Genomic DNA, 19,943 nt, shown 5'->3' on the forward strand with positions numbered 1-19,943 from the left:
TAACACTGTTGATTATCTGCTCCCTTGTGATAAATCTATAATTAAGCCCGCAGAAGGAATATACTGAGGTAAAGGGGTAAACTGCAGGAGAGGTGTTCTTAACAGACAGCTAACCTCACATATAACAAGGAACAGGGAAGCTACTTCTGAGAAGGTAGTGAGCTACAGACTTCAGGTCTCAAAAAGAGTAATCAGTGTTGGGAATGAAAGAATCTATTGAATCAATAATGTCACATTACAAATTTGAAAGAGAAAATTATATAAGAATCTAACACCAGAACAATTCAATGGCAGAACTTTGAAGAACACTGCACAACGATTGAGTAGCAGGAAGTGAGGACTGCAGATGCTGGAGAACAGAGTCGAGAGTGTGGTGCTGGAAAAGCACAGCAGGTCAGGCAGCATCAGAGGAGCGGGAGAATAGATGTTTTGGGCATAAACCTTTCATTATGAATGGGGCTTCATTTTCCTGATGAAGGGCTTCTGCCCAGAACATCAATTCTCCTGTTCCTCAGCTGCTGCCTGACCTGCTATGCTTTTCCAGCACAACACGCAATTGCACAAGGATTGAACCTTGGACACATCCAGAAACAAACACAGTTGGTTGAAATCCTGGCTAGATTCCACTATTAGTTGTGTAGTAGTCAGGTTGGGTTGTGAAATTTAACTTGCTTACTTGAGGGGCCTGTCTTAGTTCGGTTGCTACATGCAAAAAGATATAAGTCACTGTTTCAGCACTTAAATGTGATTTTTACAAAAATAAGTAGCTAAATTAAAGGTAACTTGTGGTAATTTACCACAATACTAGAATTTATTCACTATGGTGGCATTAAGACATCATATTAAAAAACAGTGAAGATGAGGCAAGAAGTTAGCCCTGATCTAGTTGAACGAGGAACAGACTCAAGGGGTGATATGATTCCTGTGAAGAATTAGGGAGAAGTGAGAAATCCTTAACTGAACAGAATTGTCTTGACAGCAAATTCATTTCCAGCAAAATGGCAGAAGCAAAGTCAGTTAAACCATGCCTGCAACAAAGAGAAAAAGCACAAGCAATTTTACCAGGTGAACCAAAATTACCAGTAATGGTGGGCAGAAAGATCAGCTGATCATTTCAAAACAGAGACCGATGAGATATTTGCTTCCATCCATTTGGGAGTGTTTACTGTCCTGTAAATATAACTAGGATCTAGCTCTGCAATATACTGCATAATATAGCAGAATATGGCTTCTGTGTCTCATTTTCCACAAGTTCTGGTTGAGATCCAAACAAATATATAGTTTAATTTAGTTAAGTTTACATTTGTTTGCTTAGAAAAAAAATTAGATTTTCCCCATACCTCCCATTTTTTTTTTTACTCATCTTAACAGTCTTAATAGACACTCGGTTCGGATTTACCAAGGCCATTCAGCTCCTGAGCCGATGTCAGCCTTAGACAAACATGGACAAAACAGCTGACCTCTGCAGGTGAGGTCAAAGTAATTACTCTTGACATCAATGTAGCACATGACCAAGTCAGTAAAACTGCAGTCAATGAGAATTGGGAAAACTCTCCACTGTTTGAATCACATCCACAGAACTTAATGATTGCTATCCAGGGTCAATCATCTCAATTCCACAATATTTTTGCAGGATGATGCCCCAGTTCCAACCATCTTCAAGTAACATTCACAGCTCACAAATGCTGAGAAATGACCAAAACCCTTGACATTTACTGGTATTGCCATCACTGAATAACCACTTTGCTTACCAGGTATTTTTGGAATGTTTCGTGTTCTCTCCCAGAAAGAGTCTTGCAAAGATTTAGTTTAAGTTATATGCCATTTCCCTATTATCAACTCCAGTCACATCCTCCAAATGTTCCTGACTCACTTTAACCGCTCACCTTTTTAAAAAAAAAAGGTGTAGAAGCTCTTGCAGTTTGATTTTATGTTCCTTGCTACTTTACTTTCATAACAAATTTTCTCCATTTTCATTAGCTTGTTAATGATCTGCTGCCAAAACTTCCCAACCCTCTAGCATTCTATTAGTTTTCACCACTTTGCATGCCTTAGTTTTTGACTGGATATTCTGACTGACCTTTTAAACTGCAATGTTTGCTGAGCATTATGAAATATCTGCCACAGTTCATCTACTGACCTTTCCCTCAGTTTCCTCTTTTAGCACATTTTAGATAAATCCTTCTTCATACCTCTGCAATTATGCTTAAGCTGAGGACACTGGAGTGAGATCCAAATTGCTCTCTGAAACTGAATTTGAACTTCCACCATGTTGTGTCACTGCCCCTTAGAGAGTCCTTAACTAGAAAGTCTCTTATTAATCCCACCTCCCAACACATGAACTCTATAATTGTTCATTTCTGGGTAATTTGTGTAATTACTGCTCAAATAATCCCTGATGCACTCTTTCATGTTACCCTCATCATATGACTTGACTAGTTAGTGTACATTTTGAAGTCACCCATTCAAATTGCAATGCCCTTCTTATATGCTTCCAATATTTCCTGATTTATTCTTTGCCATACAGTGAGACAACACTTTCCGGACTATAGACAATGGCCACCCATGACTTCTTTCCTCATGTAATTTCTTATTTCTACCCAAACTGATTCCACATCTCAATCTATTGCACCTATATCGCTACTCACCACGGCACTGATACCTTCCTTTATTAACAACGCTATTACACCTCCTTTTCCTTCTGCCTCTTCTTCTGGACCATCAAATATTCATGAACAGTGAGTTCTCAATTGTTCTCCCCCTCAAACACATCTGTCATGGCTATCAAGTCATATTCATGAATTTCAGTTTGTGCTGTCAATTCATCTTTGGATTCAAGTTCACTACAAGAGGTGCACACAAATACAGAAGCTGAGATTTCAGTTCAGTACTGTTGGAGGCGCTACATTTCAGACGAGGTGTTAAATGGAGGCTCCATCTGTCTGCTCAGGTAGATGTGAAAATATTTCATGGCACTACTTTGGGGTGTACCCCTGATATCCTGGCCAATACCTATCCTTCAATCATGAAACAAATATAACTGAGCAATGGTCAAATTGCCACTTGTGGAAACTTGCTGTTTGCAAAGTAGCTGCAAACTTTTCTACATTAGGGAACACACTAAAAGTATTTCCAATACAAGGGCTGCACAATCGTTCAATGCTTATTACTACAGCCTCACAGCACTAGGGACTCGGGTTTGTTTCCACCGTCGGATGACTGTGTGGAGTTTGCACATTCTCCCCGTGTCTGCGTGGGTTTTGTCCAGGTACTCCGGTTTCCTCCCACAGTCCAAAGATGTGCAGGTTAAGTGAATTTGCCATGCTAAATTGCCCATAGTTGCGCAGGCTAGGTGGGCTGGCCGGCCATGGGAAATACAGGGTTACAAGGATAATAGAGTGGGTTGGGTTTGGTGGATGCTCTGCGGAAGGGTGGTATGCATTTGATGGGCTGAATGGCCTGCTTCCACACTGTAGGGATTCTATGATAGCTTGGATTGTTCAATGTTTATGAAAATGATAATGTAAGCCCATTTTTCTTTTTTTTTTAAAAAAGGGTATGACCTTCATGGATTCCAGGTCCTGAGGTGAATATCATTGTGTTTTTCCTTATTCTCCAAATGAATCATAGTCAAAGTCCTAGTAATCTTCGAACTTTTTCCCTCTGCTTACAGCACAGAGACTGAAAAGAAAATCCTCTGTTTAACCAAACATACACACGAAAAGGTAGTTTGATCCTGACAAAAACTTTATTAAATGTATATTTTGCAAAAAGGCAGCTTAATAAAATACTTTGAGCATTTATAGGAACCCACATCTCAGGGGAAAAAGGTAACATGATCACTGATAGCATTATAAAACCATCAAATTTTAAGCAGCAATAGAGAGACCAAACAAAATAAAGTGTGCCACATAGCGAACTGCCTGTAACTGGGATTATACAGAACAGTGCTAATGTGCCCAAGTCTGTACATAGTATGCCTTTTAATAAAATTAAAAGATCATTTATTGCTTAAATTCATATCTTTTTCCTTTTCTGTTCAGTCAGCAAAAGCACTTAATCATAATCTATGATACAATGGAAAAGCCCATTTAGTGTCAAACTAAAGGTCATGCCATGAAGCATCAACTGCTCATCCCAAGGATATTCCAGCAATACTTAGTAGTTAAATAAGCATTCACGCTAATAATATGAAATAAAATCTCTTAAATAAAAGCAAGTTCTTTCTTAATGAGCAGGTCATGGAATATTTGGCCTAAAATCATGGCAAAGAGTTGGCAGAATGATGTTTTAAAAAAAAAACAAATTTGGACCCCTTTCACCAACAGAAACTATGCTCCATAATTGTTCTCTCTACTCCAAGTTAACCTAAATATTTCTGACAGTGACACAACGTCAAAGCTTTTCATCTTGCACCCTTCAGAACAGATGGAAGAATACCAAATTTCAAAAGGAAAACAATTTATATTTCATGAGAAATAAACTGCTCCCCCTCGAAATTCAGCAATCTTGCCTCAGTCTTGTTCTGTGCAGAAAGGACGACCATCAGCAGTGTGCCACTTTTTCCCAGCAATAGACAAGATCTGGTAGGTTTGTCACAATTTGCCCTTCAACCACATAATAATAGGAACTTGCACCTTATTCAGCATCTTGCCTTAAATTAAACAATCCTGTAACCAGCAAAATTTATTGTGTCTAGGTTGTTTGAGAATGCTGGAACAGACCTGCCAACCTGCTCTGGAGGGACAACTGGAGAGAGATTCTGCGTGTAAAAAAATGCATCTAAGTGTTTTTTTGCCATCATTTATGCTAAATTCACTTTTCCGTGAATCATTTAATTGCTCTACAATATCACAGCCTTTATTACAATTAATCATTGGGGCCCTTTAGGCAGATATGTCAACAAAACAATGGATAAGGCTTATTCAATCATTAGTCAATGTTGTATGACAGAACTACTGACTGTCAACATGGCAGCCATTATTTCTGTACAGGTTATTGCTGAACAATCTATGGCACAAAATTCACAAACTGATAATACACTATGAATCACACCCAATTCTAGATTGTAGGTAGGGTTTCAGAATCACATTCCAGAAAGGTGCATGTTGGCTTACAGTATTTCCCTTAAATAGCTAGCAAATCATAATGTTTGTTATTTATTCTTTTGTGATGGTAATGATGTCACTTTACATAAAATAAACAAAAGTAGTAATTCTCAGAAATATTCAGATAAGAACATCTTTTGTGTTTCATGCATTGTAGAAAAGTGTAATACTTTAGTTTGGCATACTAACTGACAATAGCAGTGTGATCCTGATGTGAAGTAACATTCTCAATTTAACTAAAAGGAATCATTTTCTCAGGATGTTATCATGAAGTGAACAAGCCACAACAGCAGCTGAGCATTTTAAAAAAAGGGGGGGGGGGGGGGGGGGGGGAGGGGTCTGATCCTGTTGCACATTTGAGTGGAAAGCTAACCACAAGAAAATTACAAACCACATTGGTGCAAAAATGCTGGTTTATGTATAATAAACCAATCAGGAATCAAACAAGAAAATACATCAGCTCAAACCAAGTAGATCTACTGAAAATGCTTCAAGCACCAGAAAAGGAACCTACAATGGATAAGAGAAAGGGTAGACAATAAGCGAGACATATTGTCGTGACATGCAATACAGAACAAGGCAACAATCCACAATGCACTGTATGGCCAATTAGATATTTCACTGAAGTAATTGTAAAATGTGAGAATGAACAGAAGAAAACCCATTTAGAGTGACCCTGAAATTCTGTAGGCCTTCTGCCAATCTCCTGTCATAGTTATGGTAAGGGACCAGTACAATTCGGATTGAATTTCAGGGCCATTCTATCACCACTGCATGAGTAGGGAGACTGCATTCAAGGTGACAAGCCACACAAGTCCTTTTGGAGCTCCAGTACTGATGGCAGACGAGTGTATTCTCCTACTATTAAGATTCGGATTCTGTTTCTTGTACTTTATGTGCCTCGTGAGAATCTTCTGCTGCTTCAGTGATCTTTGAAGAAATCTCCTCTCCTGTTTCTTTATCATTAGAATCTTCTTGGCAAAGAGTCACTTTCCCTGGGAGTGACTCCTTTTCTTCATGCAAGGCCTTTTCTGGACAGCCGACTGTAGAACTGCAGCCAGCTTCTGTTTTCTCAGGAGAAGATTGGAGGCCACTCTCACCACCGGAGGACTGTACTGTCGCCTGCTGCTGTTCTTGGAGCAACTTGGGACTGATTTCTTCAGAAGGGTTTCTCTCAGCTACATTTGCGTTCTTACAAACCACTCCATTGCTCAATGAACTCTCTGTTGGTGCAGGCACTTGGGTCGTTTCAATTTTAGCTATTGTCAGCAGGTCGCGAATCTCTTTCACACTATCAGGAGATTTGACTGGGCTGCAAGACTCGGAGTCATCATTTGTGACTTGTTCCTCGTCAGATACTTCCTTGAGGTCATCCATAACTTCAACTTCCTCGGGATGGGAAACACCATCATCTTGAATCATTGACACAACCTGCTTCATCCTTTTCCGTTTATCACTTGCATCAGCAGGGCTGCCACTTTCTTGGCTGCCAAACTCATTGTTCCAGTTGATAGGTTGCTCTTCGAGAAGCAGGAGGTTGGGATCACTGTTGGACAACACTATGCTGTCTCTGAAGAGGTTATGCTTTCTTTGAACAGCTGCTTCTTTCACAGCTAAAGCGAAAAGAAAACATTGTAACAGTTACTAGTATCAAAGCAACCCTTCTTAGGCTGATCAATTTATTAAGCAATGTACAATTTGCTGCAGAAAGTGAAGCATGCAAAAATAAATTCTGTTTTGTAACCTGTTAGGATTATTGGTTGCAAGACAACAAATACAAGTGGCTATAACAGAGTAAACATATAGGACTTTCACACAGGATTTTTGCAATTCACTCATGATGTCAGTGATTTTTAAGATGTTCTATGCTGGCTAGCAAAACAGGCTGCTTCAGTGCAAATGCTCACTATCTACTTCTTACCAGGTAGATGCTCTATACCAAACTGTGATACAGATCTACTTAGGCAAAAAAAAGAGTTTTGTTTACAGCTCAGTACATACCAAATAACCAGTGTTTTATGTAATTACATCTACGATTATACAGCAGCAATGGGGCAGGATTGAGAATACTTCACTGAATGGTTTCACATCCATGTTGGAACAGGAATTCCAGTGTAAAACCACAAGTGGTTAATTCTGAGCCATTTATCCCATAGTTGTTTGGGAGACCTTGCTGTGCACAAATTGTTTGCTGGCTTCACTCCATCACAATGCTCACTGAACTTCAAAATAAACCCCATTGGTTGTGAAGAACTTTATAACATTGGATGCTGTGGAAACTATCATAAAATCAGAAGCTTTTTGTACACAAACAATCCTGACAACTAGTCAATACCACTGCAGTGCTTTTTTTGAATTGGTCAATTCCAAAGCAATTGAACAGTTTTTTCCAAATTAAGTGACATAACCAAGTTGGCACACCGATCACACCCATAATTCAAAAAGGAAAAAAATCTAACAGTAATTGAAGCTTGGTCTGATAAACTCTCTTCACAGTAAAACTGAACTTACATGACGAGATATGTGCAACTTAAATTCGGAAGTTCGGATCAGCAATAAACTGGCGAAGGGAAATAATCTATATTTGGAGATGCCGGTGTTGGACTGGGATGTACAAAATTAAAAATCACACAACACCAGGTTATAGTCCAACAGGTTTAATTGGAAGCACTAGCTTTCGGAGCGTCGCTCCTTCATCAGGAGCGACGCTCCAAAAGCTAGTGCGCTTCCAATTAAACCTGTTGGACTATAACCTGGAAATAATCTAAGTGATGTAAAGTGCCAAGCACCTTTCTCGACAAAGGTCTCTCAATTAATCATGTTAGTGAGAAGGTGGGAGGGATTGGTGTTGGCACTGGATTATTCTGTACCAAGAACTAGTTATTGGATTTCTAGATCTGATCTTGCTTTGTCTTGTAAACAGACAAAGGAAACAGAGGCCAACTACATTGTCTCATTAGCGGGCAAAAAGACCATTCCAAATGCAATCAAAAATCCAACATGGAGACAGCCTGCGTACAAAGGGGCTTATTGCACGGTGATAGGCGAACTACAAATACCACCATCCAGGGTCTTCTCAAATGAAATTCTCAGGAATATGACATTATTTGACTTGTCTTGCACATAATCATCCCATCCCACAAATAGCTAGCACAATCTGAAAGACTAACACAAACTAAACTGTGTTAATTAGGATCAAGTATTCTGATTAAGTATGACAAAATAATCTGGCTGAACTAGTCCACTCCTCATTGTACCGCTCAAGTGTACTACCTTTCAAACTACTGTAAATTATTTTGCAAACCCTACTTCAGATCCATATCTACCACTGGGTTGTCGAGCTGGGAATCCTCATTTCCATATTATGTAAGGGAGCAGTGTTAAATTTTAAGAGCTAGGTAGAAAATGGTGTTGGGCAAGGATCCTAATTTTTTTCACTGTTAGATGCTTCACAGTTACAACATAAATGTTTTTCATGAATTACCCTACAATTCATTATAGCCAATTCCCTTTGTTTAGAAGCCTTTGGTACACATACAGTTGGTGACATTGTTTTGTTTTTAAGTACATATATCTGCTTGAGAGGAAGCAGCAGAGGTTTGTGCTATTGGAAAAATGTAAGGGATGAGCCGAATATATCTGACATCTTATATTCTGACCTGCAGCAAAGCCAGAGGGGGATGCTATGAGTCCAATCTACCAAAGATGTAACTTCTCCCATAGTTGGTAACCATTTCCCCATATTGCCTGTTATCATAATTAATGAGAAAACCACACCTTCATTTCTGTAGTAAATTCACATTAATGTACATCACTTTAAGGTTCTAGTTTATTAAATTCTCAATTTTTCAGGTGCCTCATCTTATGCAAACTAATAAACTCCTGCCGAAACATATTCTCTTTTTCACCTTACAAAAATAATCTTACCTAACATTATGTCTTTTGAGACAGATTGGAGAACCACCTCTTCAAAAATATTATCTACCAGGATAAACTTGGAAAAGTCCTCAAAGATGTACTCTTGAAATTTAGGTAGAGCCTGTGGAAAGGGATGAAAATTAGTCACTCACTAAGGACATGGGTGGAAGAACTTTCAGTGTGACTTGTAGCAAGACCATCACAGTGTCATCAGTCTGCTTTAGAGTTAAATGCACAATTATCGTTAAAAATACAAATTCTTCTGAAAATAATTGAGGTTAGAATGCAAATGAATTCAAAGTCTTCCTGGATTTGAACATTCCAAGTTCTCCTTGGATAATTTATTTAGCTTTGTGAATCACAGTACCCCTACAATGTGGAAGCAGGTCATTTGGAACATTGAGTCCACACCGACCCTCTGAAGAGCATCCCCTCCAGAATATCCGTGTAGCCCTGCATTTCCCATGGCTAAACCACCCAGCCTACACATTCCTGGACACTATAGGTAATTTAGCATAGCCAATCCACCTAACCTGCCCATCTTTGAACTATGGGAGGAAACCAGAGCACCTGGGAGGAAACCCACATCGACATGGGGAGAATGTGGAAACTCCGCATAGTCATTCACTGGAGGGTGGAAATGAACCCAGGTCCCTGGTACTGAGAGGCAGCAGTGCTAACCACTGAGCACCGCCTGCCCAGAACTTGGAATGTTTTAAAAACAAGGATAGATCACAATGAGCATTGTGCACTTCACTTCTTTTTGGATGTATTTTGCTTAGAGTTGATCTTGAAGTAAATAAACTTTCATTACAATACGCTGGCGCATCAGATAATAGGGCATCAAGTGTTAATGCAAGGATATTGCTGCAAACAAATGGAAAAATGTGAATTTGCCAAAAACTTGAAGGGAGCAAGAGGCCCTCATTATTGTTTCAACAGATTCACATATTACCCTTTTGTTGGTGACAGATGTATCACTTCAATACAATGGGTGACATTGTAGTTTTATGAAGAAAACTCGAAAGCTCACCGTGTTGACAGATGATGAGAGCTTCTTTAACATGTATGGAATAGTAATCTGGAGCAGTGCTTCTCTGAAAAACTTCTTCCTGACGGTGCTGCTGTCGTAATCGTATTTCTGGATAAAAATAAATAATTATTTTATTGAGGCCAGTAAAATGGAGACTGAAGATACAGGAGAAATCTGAGTTAATAAAAGTGTGGTGCTGGAAAAGGCACAGCTGGCCCAGGCAACATCCAAAGAGCAAGACGGTCTCTCCTGTAAAAGGATTGCAAAACAGCTACAGGAGTAGCTGTCATGAAGTCTTAACACTTATTTAGACTTCTATAATGCTGCGCTGAAATGCCAGTTTTGTTTATCAAATCTGCCAACTTATTTCTTCTTGAGATTTCCAATGATTAGAAGACGGCAAAGTATCGAAACATTAATCCAGTCTGTTCACTCCAACATGACTCCAATTTTAATGTTTGTGGGGAAATCTCAAAGCAATGATCAGAAAATTAACACTGGAATATTCAGGAACTAAATGTAATGTAACTAAATTATTTTGCTGTGTTATGAGCCACTAATGTATCCTTCAGGAGGAGATTATTGGTTGCCCTACAACTTGTCCACACTTGTGAATTATGAAACTTGACTCAAGTGTAAGCCAATCTGATCAGTGAACAATGAAGAGAAAGCAGGCTAAAAAGTATCTGTTACAAACAAAATTTTCAAAGATATCTTGCTGCTGAGACAAAAATAAGATTCACTCAGTGTATACAAAAATAACACCAAAATACTCGAGTTACTGGAAATCTGAAATTAAATACACTGTAGGTTTCACAGCATCGGTGGAGAAAAAAAAAGTTAACATTTCAAATTGAATGTAAGTTGTTACCAGAACTTCTCTCTCCACAGACGCTGCTGCCAGACCTGTTGAGTATTTCCAGTACACTCTTTATTTCATTCGGTGTACAATGGTTAATTCTATAAAGTAATGTTCACGTCTGGACAAGTTATAAATTAGTTATTTTCATGCAGCCATTTTTTCTTAAGTATGATTACAGCTAATTAGTAACAGGTGTGGTGATTGGAGGAATCAAGGATTGTACACCAGACACCAGGAGTCACTCTCCAAGCTGGTAACTCATGAAAAGTTTACTTTGTTATTGAAATAATTACATTGGGTAGCTTTAATTTCTACAGTTTGAAAAAGGGTCTCCCTTATCAAATCCCATTGATTTACAGTAAGATTCCCACACAGCTACAGCAATGCTCAACGTGAAGTTGCCCAAAAAGGAATTTACCTTTCAGCTCCCGTGATCGGTTTTAAAAGTTATATTCCCAATAGGCAGAAACTAAAAATTGCAAGACACAAAAAGAAAATGGTCTGACTGCATAATTTACATAATTAAAGTTGCAGGAGAATTTTAAGAGATACATTAACTAGTTTCAAATTAGCATTATTGGCTCAATTGAATACAAACTGAAAAAGTCCCAGAAACTTCCTGATGAAGGGCTTTTGCCCGAGACGTCGATTTCGCTGCACTTTGGATGCTGCCTGAACTGCTGTGTTCTTCCAGCACCACTAATCCAGAATCTGGTTTCCAGCATCTACAGTCATTGTTTTTACCTCAAAAGTCCCAGAAAGCCAAGTCAGCATTATTGAAACTGCAATAGTTTGACTCACCACTCATTTACCAAATTCAAGTTTGAATATCCAAAGAATATATGTACCTTTTGCCATAAATGAAACCAACACCCCACACTCTGATGCGACTGTACCTCATTTTTAACTTAAAAAAAATCATACTCCTATTTAATCACCATCAGGATCTTAAAAAGTGTTCTATAGTAAAAACTGGTAACCCAATTGTATTACATTTACCTAAATCAATGTGTAACGAAATGGAACAGTGGCACAAATTCAGCAACCGTTCAGAGATATGCTGCTCTTAATGGAAAGTTGTTATTACAATGGAATCTTTAGCTATTGGATTTAAAAAAGATAATTTTGCAATTTATTGAGGGAACGCAGACTGCAAAAGCAGAAGCCATCGTGAAGAGGATTCCCCTCAAATTCCTGTGGTGCAGTTTCGATACAGAATAGAGTTGAGCAGAATGCCTGAGGTCAGAACCTCTTCCTGAAACTTGGGGTCGGAATCAATTACAATGACTAAGGTGGGCACAGGGCGCTGACATTTAGCCCAACAAGCTCGGAGTGGGCATGGTGTCTCAACACCACTCCATCTCAGAAATCACTATCACAGCTAAAGACTAAGAAAATCTCAGGCTTCCAGAAACTCTGCTCTTGCAGATGAAGAAACTGAAACTTCAGAGTTATCTTATTGCTTTAAAAGGAGCATTAAAATGCAAGCTCTTCTGGCTGAATGCCTTGGTCAAGTAAAACAACTGGGGGTACTAAAATGGGGCTCTGAGGTCAGGGAGAGGATAGTATATAAGGGAAACTGTCCATTGATAGGAAGGTGAGGTGGGTGCAAATTCTGTCTATTTCCCACACTCACTAGAACTTAGGAGTCAGGACAAACAGGCTCAAACCTCAGTGAAACTGCATCTCGTCACAAACTCCTGGAGCTACAACGGAAACCTTATATTTTTATCATTTCCATCATGAGGATTTCAGAGCCATTGTGCTCAGTTACCCCAGGTGTGAGGTTATACATTATGTTGATGCAGTGATAATCAGAGACTTCCATCTACCCAATAACCCAATTTGCTTTCGGCCTCACCTTCAGAACTCTGTCCTGGATGCGCTGGATTGTCTTGCACAGCTGTTCCTTGTCTGGGGAATGGCCAAGATCTTGGTGGAGAAGTTGCTCAAATGTATACACGGCATTATCCAAAAGCTGAAAATAGAATATAGTATCTATAATAATTTTCCATGCCCCAAACCCATTCATAATCCACACACTGCTCCCCATGCTACCATCCAAAAACACATGAATTTCCAGAAGTACTCTGACTGTCCTCAGTATTATCTCATCACCATCTCCTGCAAACCCCTCCACTGTTTGAATTGTCAGACTGCTCATCCAACACGGAGGACTGAGATTGAGCATAAATTTCAGTAAGTTAAATATTTGGAAGTCTGAAGCCATCATTTTTTGTCTCTGCTCCCTTGTCATTAATTCCACTTCCCTCCCTGTACAGGCCAGAACGTTGGCAATCCCGGTCATATTTGACCCCAAGATGGAGTTTTCAGTCACATCACGACACCATGACTAAGACTGCCTATTCCAAATTCTGTAACATTATTAGTCTTCAATATTGTTGCAATTCTTCTGCTTTTAAAGCCCTCTTTCAGCTTTGGTTAAACTGTCACACTCCTACATCCCATGCTCCATGAACCATAAGTAATCCAAATTGTGGCTAACACACAAATTCTCTTCCCACATCACTTCTTTGCTTGCTGACCTACCCCAGTCCCCACAACTTTCTTCCTTCTCCAATTACTCCATAGCCTTCCCCTTTTCAACCTCTAACCTTCTCAGATCAAACTCATATCTGTTTGGTCTCTGTGTATCCTGGACTTTAATCACTTCATCTGACATCCTCAACCCAGTCCCCAAGCTCTGGAACACTCTGCTGAAACTTTCAGCCCCTCTGCCTCACTTCCCTGTTTCAGACACTATCTAAAAATCTTCCACAGTGACCAATCTTTTGGCTGGCTCACCATGCAGGTACATGACTTGCCACGACATTTTATTTTATAATGCTTTCCTGAATCATCTCAGGATAATTTCTTACATTGACAAGGTGCCAGTAGAAGTTGTTGTTGTAAACACAAAAAGAAAGCAGGATGCACTGAAAGAGTCCTAAAAATATAAAACATGCAAATAGAGACACTAGTCCAGCTGGTAAAAGACTAATCAGCCAATGAAGTAGCTGAACAGATTAAATGAAAAGTGTGATGAGCACACATTCAACAATCCAATGGCAATTTCAGCCAATGGCAGCACACTTTGCTTTCTATCTATTAACTTGTGAATTCACTTATTAATGTCTTTTCAACTAAGCCTTCTAAACATCATTTTTTCACTCAGGAATTTTCTATAACCATTTGGGTTTGGTGTTCAAGTCTGGGTAACTTTATCCTCATTAACTATTAGAGGTAAGCCCACCAAAAAGTTGGAGAGGAATCAGAAATTAATCAGACAAACCTTGTAGAATACATCTCCTTTGATAAAGATAGCCATTGAAGTACAGACACTGTATTCTCCAAGTTTCAGATTTGGATAGTGCAATTATGGGGTCAGAGTCATACAGTGTGGAAACAGACCCTTTGATCTAACTCATCCACATAGCCAAAACCTGGCAAATTGGACTTGGTCAGATTGGAATGTTTGGTCTGATATCCCTCTAAACCCTTCCTGTTCATATACCCATCCAAATGTCTTTTAAAATGTTGTAGTTGTAATAGACACTACTACCACTTCCTCTGGCAGCTGTACAAGCATCAGCCTCTACATGAAAAAGTTATCCCTCAGGTTCCTTTTCAATCTTTCCCCTCTCACCTTTAAGCTATACCCTCTAGTTTTGGACTCCCTTAACTTAGGAAAAAAGACCTTTGTTATCCATCCTCTCCATGCCCCTCTATCAGGTCACCCTTCAGCCTCCAATGCTCTAGACAGAAAAAAAACACAGCCTCTTCAGTCTCTCCCTATAGCTCAAACTCTTCCGAATTGTTTAGCAGGGAGATTTTAGTCAAATGCTGTATTGAGGGCTGACCCAAGAGGTAGTTGTGCAGAAAATCAATTTTCCTTTTCATCTGGTTTTAATAATAATTTAATGTTCATCATAAATCAATGCTCAGTTACCTAGAGCCAAAAAGATGTGAGATATTTTCATCATCTCTGCCTCAACACTAGAGGGAGTGAAAGATACTTCCTGCCTACATTGAAGAACTGATTTGCCAACGGCATGTTATTGGGGGATAAAAAAGAAACAAAACAGGTGGCCTAACTTAGAAACATTAATTTAAAAAGAATCTGAAGGATATGAGCATTTCTTTTGAAAGGATGACAGGAATCCAGAATATAAATTAGATTGTGACTTAATAGCTTTGATCTAAAATAGATTTTATTAGCAACTATTCGAGATTGGAGAATTTCCTCGGAGCATGTTCAGTTTTAAAAATCAACTGAAAAACCTATTCATTTTCTGAAAACCAGAGAAAACCACCTTTTTACGTGTAGTGTTAATGGAGATGACATCCCTACCCATTTTGTAAAAACAAAGACAAGTAACAACAAATCAAGCTCTTAATTCAAATCAGGCTCGGCAAACAGAACAGACCTTTCTCACAAAAACACAGACACATTTTACAATCCCAATTTGATTTTCTTGCTGAGAAAGGATATATAGCTAAGCTTCCTGGAGGCCAATAACTATTCAAAATGTAACTCCATTTGTACTTTCTGAAAAGGCAGTACTGCATTTTCACTCTTAAAGGGAAGTAAACTCTGTTTTGCTGCCTTTTATTTGTGCCAACACCAAGAAATTTGGCTGGAGCACGTTTAATCTGTTTGCACGGTTAGGTGTGTGGGTGGCACAATGGTTAGCACTGCTTTCTCACAGCGCCAGACCCGGGTTCAACTCCTGCCTCAGGCGACTGAGTGTGTGGAGTTTGCACATTCTCCCCATGTCTGCATGGGTTTCCTTCGAGTGCTTCGGTTTCCTCCCACAGTCACAAAGATGTGCAGGTCAGGTGAATTGGCCATGCTAAATTGCCCATAGTGTTAGGTAAAGGGCAAATGTAGGGGTATGGGTGGGTTTCGCTTTGGCGGGTCGGTGTGGACTTGTTGGGTCGAAGGGCCTGTTTCCACACTAAGTAATCTAATCTAATCTTATTTTCACACAGCACGGAACAGATGCTTCAGTCCAACTTGTCCATGCTGACTAGACATCCCAATCTGATCTAGTCCCATTTGTCAACATTTGGCCCAAATCCCTTTAACCTCTTCCTATTCAGATACCCATCCAGATGCCTTTTAAGTGTTGTAATTGTACCTCCATGTCTTCAGGCAGCTTATTCCATACACTTACCACCCTCTGCATGAAAAAGTTGCCCCTTTTAAACCTTTCCACCCTCACGTTAAAAAAATGCCCTCTAGTTTTGGACTCCTCAACCCCAGGGAAAAGACTTTGTCTATTTATCCTATCTATGTCCCTCATGATTTTAGAAACTTCTACAATGTCAGCTGTCAGCCTTCCACACTCCAGGGAAAAAAGCCCCAGCCCATTCAGCCTCTTCCTATAGCTCAAACCCCCCAGTCCTTGTTCAATGCTCAAGCTTGAATCACACAATCTTTCGTTGAATCTTCATCTCATGCAAAAGCCAAATATGACTTTTTCCGAACAAAGTTATAGCTTCAGTCTTCTGAGGAGATTCCTGGCTTCAGTTTAGCCAAGGATGCCATAAAATTGCTGCCATTTAGGCCAGTGCAGTTTGATTGATGTACCGGGGTATTAGTCATTCAACATGAAAATTCACAGACATAGCTAATGATTTGGCAACATTGAAAGGATGTATATCACAACAGAGCTTTACTACTGCTACAAAGTTTGGGAGGTAATATTTTTATGTAGATTTAGTACGGTCTCCCAACCCAAATAGGCTTTCCAATTCTGTAGGAGATTTCAAAACACAAACCGTCCAGATGCTCCTCCAACAGGTTTGTCAACGTATTCAGCGCTGAAAATGTGTTGCTGGTTAAAGCGCAGCAGGTCAGGCAGCATCCAAGGAACAGGAAATTCGACGTTTCGGACAAAAGCTCTTCATCAAGAATTCCTGAAGAAGGGCTTTTGCCCGAAACGTCAAATTTCCTGTTCCTTGGATGCTGCCTGACCTGCTGCGCTTTAACCAGCAACACATTTTCAGCTCTGATCTCCAGCATCTGCAGACCTCACTTTTTACTGTCAATGTATTCACCCTTCCACATCTGTTGGACAGCCGAAAGATGAAACATTACTTGACTGAATGACATTTAACAGCCATGTAAGTCTTTCTCCAATCTCTCGTATTTTTGAATATTTTCATATAGCACAATAGAAAAGCAATAGAAGAAAGAAAATAATTATTTTCAATGTTCCTATAATTTTCCTCCAGCTTTGCTCAGGATTATATCCTGGAGACTTGGCAAATCCAAATTCAAATGAACAACAGGGGGCCAGGCTACATATATAACAACAGCACTAGATACTTTCTGTGGGTCAAGTGTGAAGGATAATTTTCATTTGTCCATCATTCTACATTAATCCTGAGGATTTTGGTCCACTATAATACTTTGACTTGTAATCCACACCAAGCAGTACCATCTGGAAACAAATGGTTTGAACCTCTTCACTAACAGTCATTAACAATTGACTGAGCAGATTGCCAAAGCTTACCTCTCTCATCAGAATCTGACCGCGCTGGACAAACACCGCTGGACTGGAGAGATCAAAGCGTTGCTGAAGGCCCTCAAGCTGTGGCTGCAGCTGCTCTAGGTGCTCATAGCAGCTTTGCATCTTCACTGGGTGATAAGGCAGCACGCTCAGCTTTTCCATGTACTGGAGATCACAACATAACAGCAGTCAAGTACTCTTCCTGTTCTATGACTTCAGCCTTAATGTCTGCTGCTCATCAGAAAATGGATCCTTTTACCCATTATTAAACTTAGTCTATTACAGAGTCTTATCTTTTTATTTGAAATTATGTCTTTGCAAACCTAAATATCAATTCTGTGGAATTTGCAGTGGTCTTATATTTTGTAGCTTTATATCAGACAGATCTGTTACTGGTTCAGAGGTTGTGAGCAAGTTTTCTTCCCTTAAGGACATTAATGCACTGTATGACCCTTTACAATAAACAGTAGTCATAAGACTAGCTTTCTTTAATTCCAGATTTTTATTGAATTAAAATTTCACCATCTGTCATAATGAAATTTGAACTCATGTCCTCAGAACGTTAGCTTGGGATCTCGTTTACTAATCCTATGATAATACCATTACACCACTGTCTGAAATGATGTCAACTTTCAAAAGCAGTTATTGTAGTTCTTTGCAAAGTAACTATAGAACGAACATATAATTTGATTTTGTTATTTTGTTTCTAAATATGTTACTAATATTATTACTAAATATTACTAAATATGTTACTAATATTATTACTAAATATTACTAAATATGTTACTAATAACAAACCACACTTTTAGTCTCATCTCCGCATAGGAAACGGACTTTGTTTTTTAAAAAAGTTAGTCTGTTCAGAGATGTCATTACACACCTCTGGAATAGGTAAGACACTACCACTGTACCACAAGAGCTCTACTACAGGGAACCTAATCGAATGTTCAGTTAGTTCCCTGCACCAATGTAGAATAAAATGCAATTAATATGGCATCAGCATGTTGAGGGAGAAAGAGACAGAGGGACAACTTGAATTTACAATATACCTTTCACAGCCTGAGGACTCAAAACACATTACAATCAACCAACTGCTTTTTGAATTGTATACAAACACAACTCTCAAAAATCTGTTAAATCATCAGTTAACCAGTTTTGGTTGATAGTTTAATTCTTTATCTGAAAGGCAGCACGACCCACAAGATCATATCCTCTCAATTGTGAGGGTGTAGACTACGAGAGCAATGTCTGAATTTGGCCTTGAACTATGACATTTCTCTTCTGAAAAGAACTTCTATCGCTTAACCAAACCAAATGAATTAAAACAGTACACTTTGACAAATTGCTAAGGAAACCATTTTGACCTTCTATTTCACCAACTTACAGGGAAGCACAAACGAGAATAAAACAAGAATTTAAATTGTGAAGACACAATCTTACGACTAAGAGTACACAACAAACTGAATATTGGAAAGAAAATCAATTATAAAGTTTATGGACCTTTTCATTGCAATCCGATTAAATTAAAATTTAAGCAACCATCAGATTAGGGAAAATGTGGAGGAAATGGACGGGGATGATGGGAATGAGACAGTTTTGAAAGTTGTGTTCAGCACTGTTTTCTCAGTCAGTGTATTACTGACCCCACAGGGAAGGGAAATTACCTCACTGGATTCAGTGTAAAAACCAGAGTAAGTAGACAGCATGCAGCAAGGGAACTTTGGGAAAACCGAGACCTGGATATAAATTCTCTCAGTATGGGAAATTAAGTAAAGTACTGGCTTCAGGTTATACAACTGGGAAAAAAAACAAAAAGCTAAAACCTGATCCCAGAAGAAAATGGAATAAGGAATTTGCAGCTACAAGCACACATTCGCAATAGCAATTACAATAAAAACACATTCAGTACAAGCCAGTGAGGAATACCAGAATTGTGTTAAAGGCTGGATTTCTGGAGAAAACTACATTTGAAATGGAAAAGAGCGATTTTTGCCTGCATGGCAGATTTAAAAATACACATGGAACCAGGATAAATTAGCACATAGGGAAGCAGTAAAATGGAAAATTCTAACAATGAAGAGAAAACAGAACGAAAAGTTAGCAAAACAAAAGAGAATAGATTAGTATGAAAAGGTACTGTCTTTCAAATGAAAAATTAAACTGTCACACAAAATTGCCCAAATTGACTTAACTGGTCATTATCTGATGTTTCAGCGTGATATTTGTATACAATTCAAAAAGCAGTCATTTGAACGTAATGAACTTTGAGGCCTCCTAAGGCTGTGAAATGTATAATGTAAATACAGGCTCTCTGTCTCAATTGCTAAGTATCTCGACTTATTTTTCTCATGGTCTAGACTCTTCCCACCTACACAGGGCACTCTTGATCATTATAACAAATTTCAGTTTCCTAGTCCCAACTATCTCCTCTTCAACATGGACATCCAATTCTTCTACATCTCTGTGTTCACCATGATGGTCTCAGGGCCTCCACTTCTTCCTTC

General features: G+C 39.0%; 1 protein-coding gene across 1 annotated transcript in view; it reads right to left on the bottom strand.

Annotated features, from left to right (window-relative positions):
* Window positions 1-3,729: 3,729 nt before the first annotated feature.
* Window positions 3,730-19,943, bottom strand: part of LOC132825826 (protein Niban 2-like) — a 188,263-nt gene continuing 172,049 nt past the window's right edge. The window contains exons 10-14 of the mRNA XM_060841342.1: window positions 17,443-17,604; window positions 12,783-12,899; window positions 10,060-10,167; window positions 9,036-9,147; window positions 3,730-6,721 (exon numbers count right to left, since the gene is read on the bottom strand). Coding sequence (XP_060697325.1) covers window positions 5,973-6,721; window positions 9,036-9,147; window positions 10,060-10,167; window positions 12,783-12,899; window positions 17,443-17,604 — 1,248 coding nt within the window. The 3' untranslated portion in view covers window positions 3,730-5,972. The remainder of the gene's footprint in view (window positions 6,722-9,035; window positions 9,148-10,059; window positions 10,168-12,782; window positions 12,900-17,442; window positions 17,605-19,943) is intronic.

The sequence above is a fragment of the Hemiscyllium ocellatum genome, chromosome 21 (assembly GCF_020745735.1).
Source record: "Hemiscyllium ocellatum isolate sHemOce1 chromosome 21, sHemOce1.pat.X.cur, whole genome shotgun sequence".
Lineage (NCBI taxonomy): Eukaryota > Metazoa > Chordata > Chondrichthyes > Orectolobiformes > Hemiscylliidae > Hemiscyllium > Hemiscyllium ocellatum.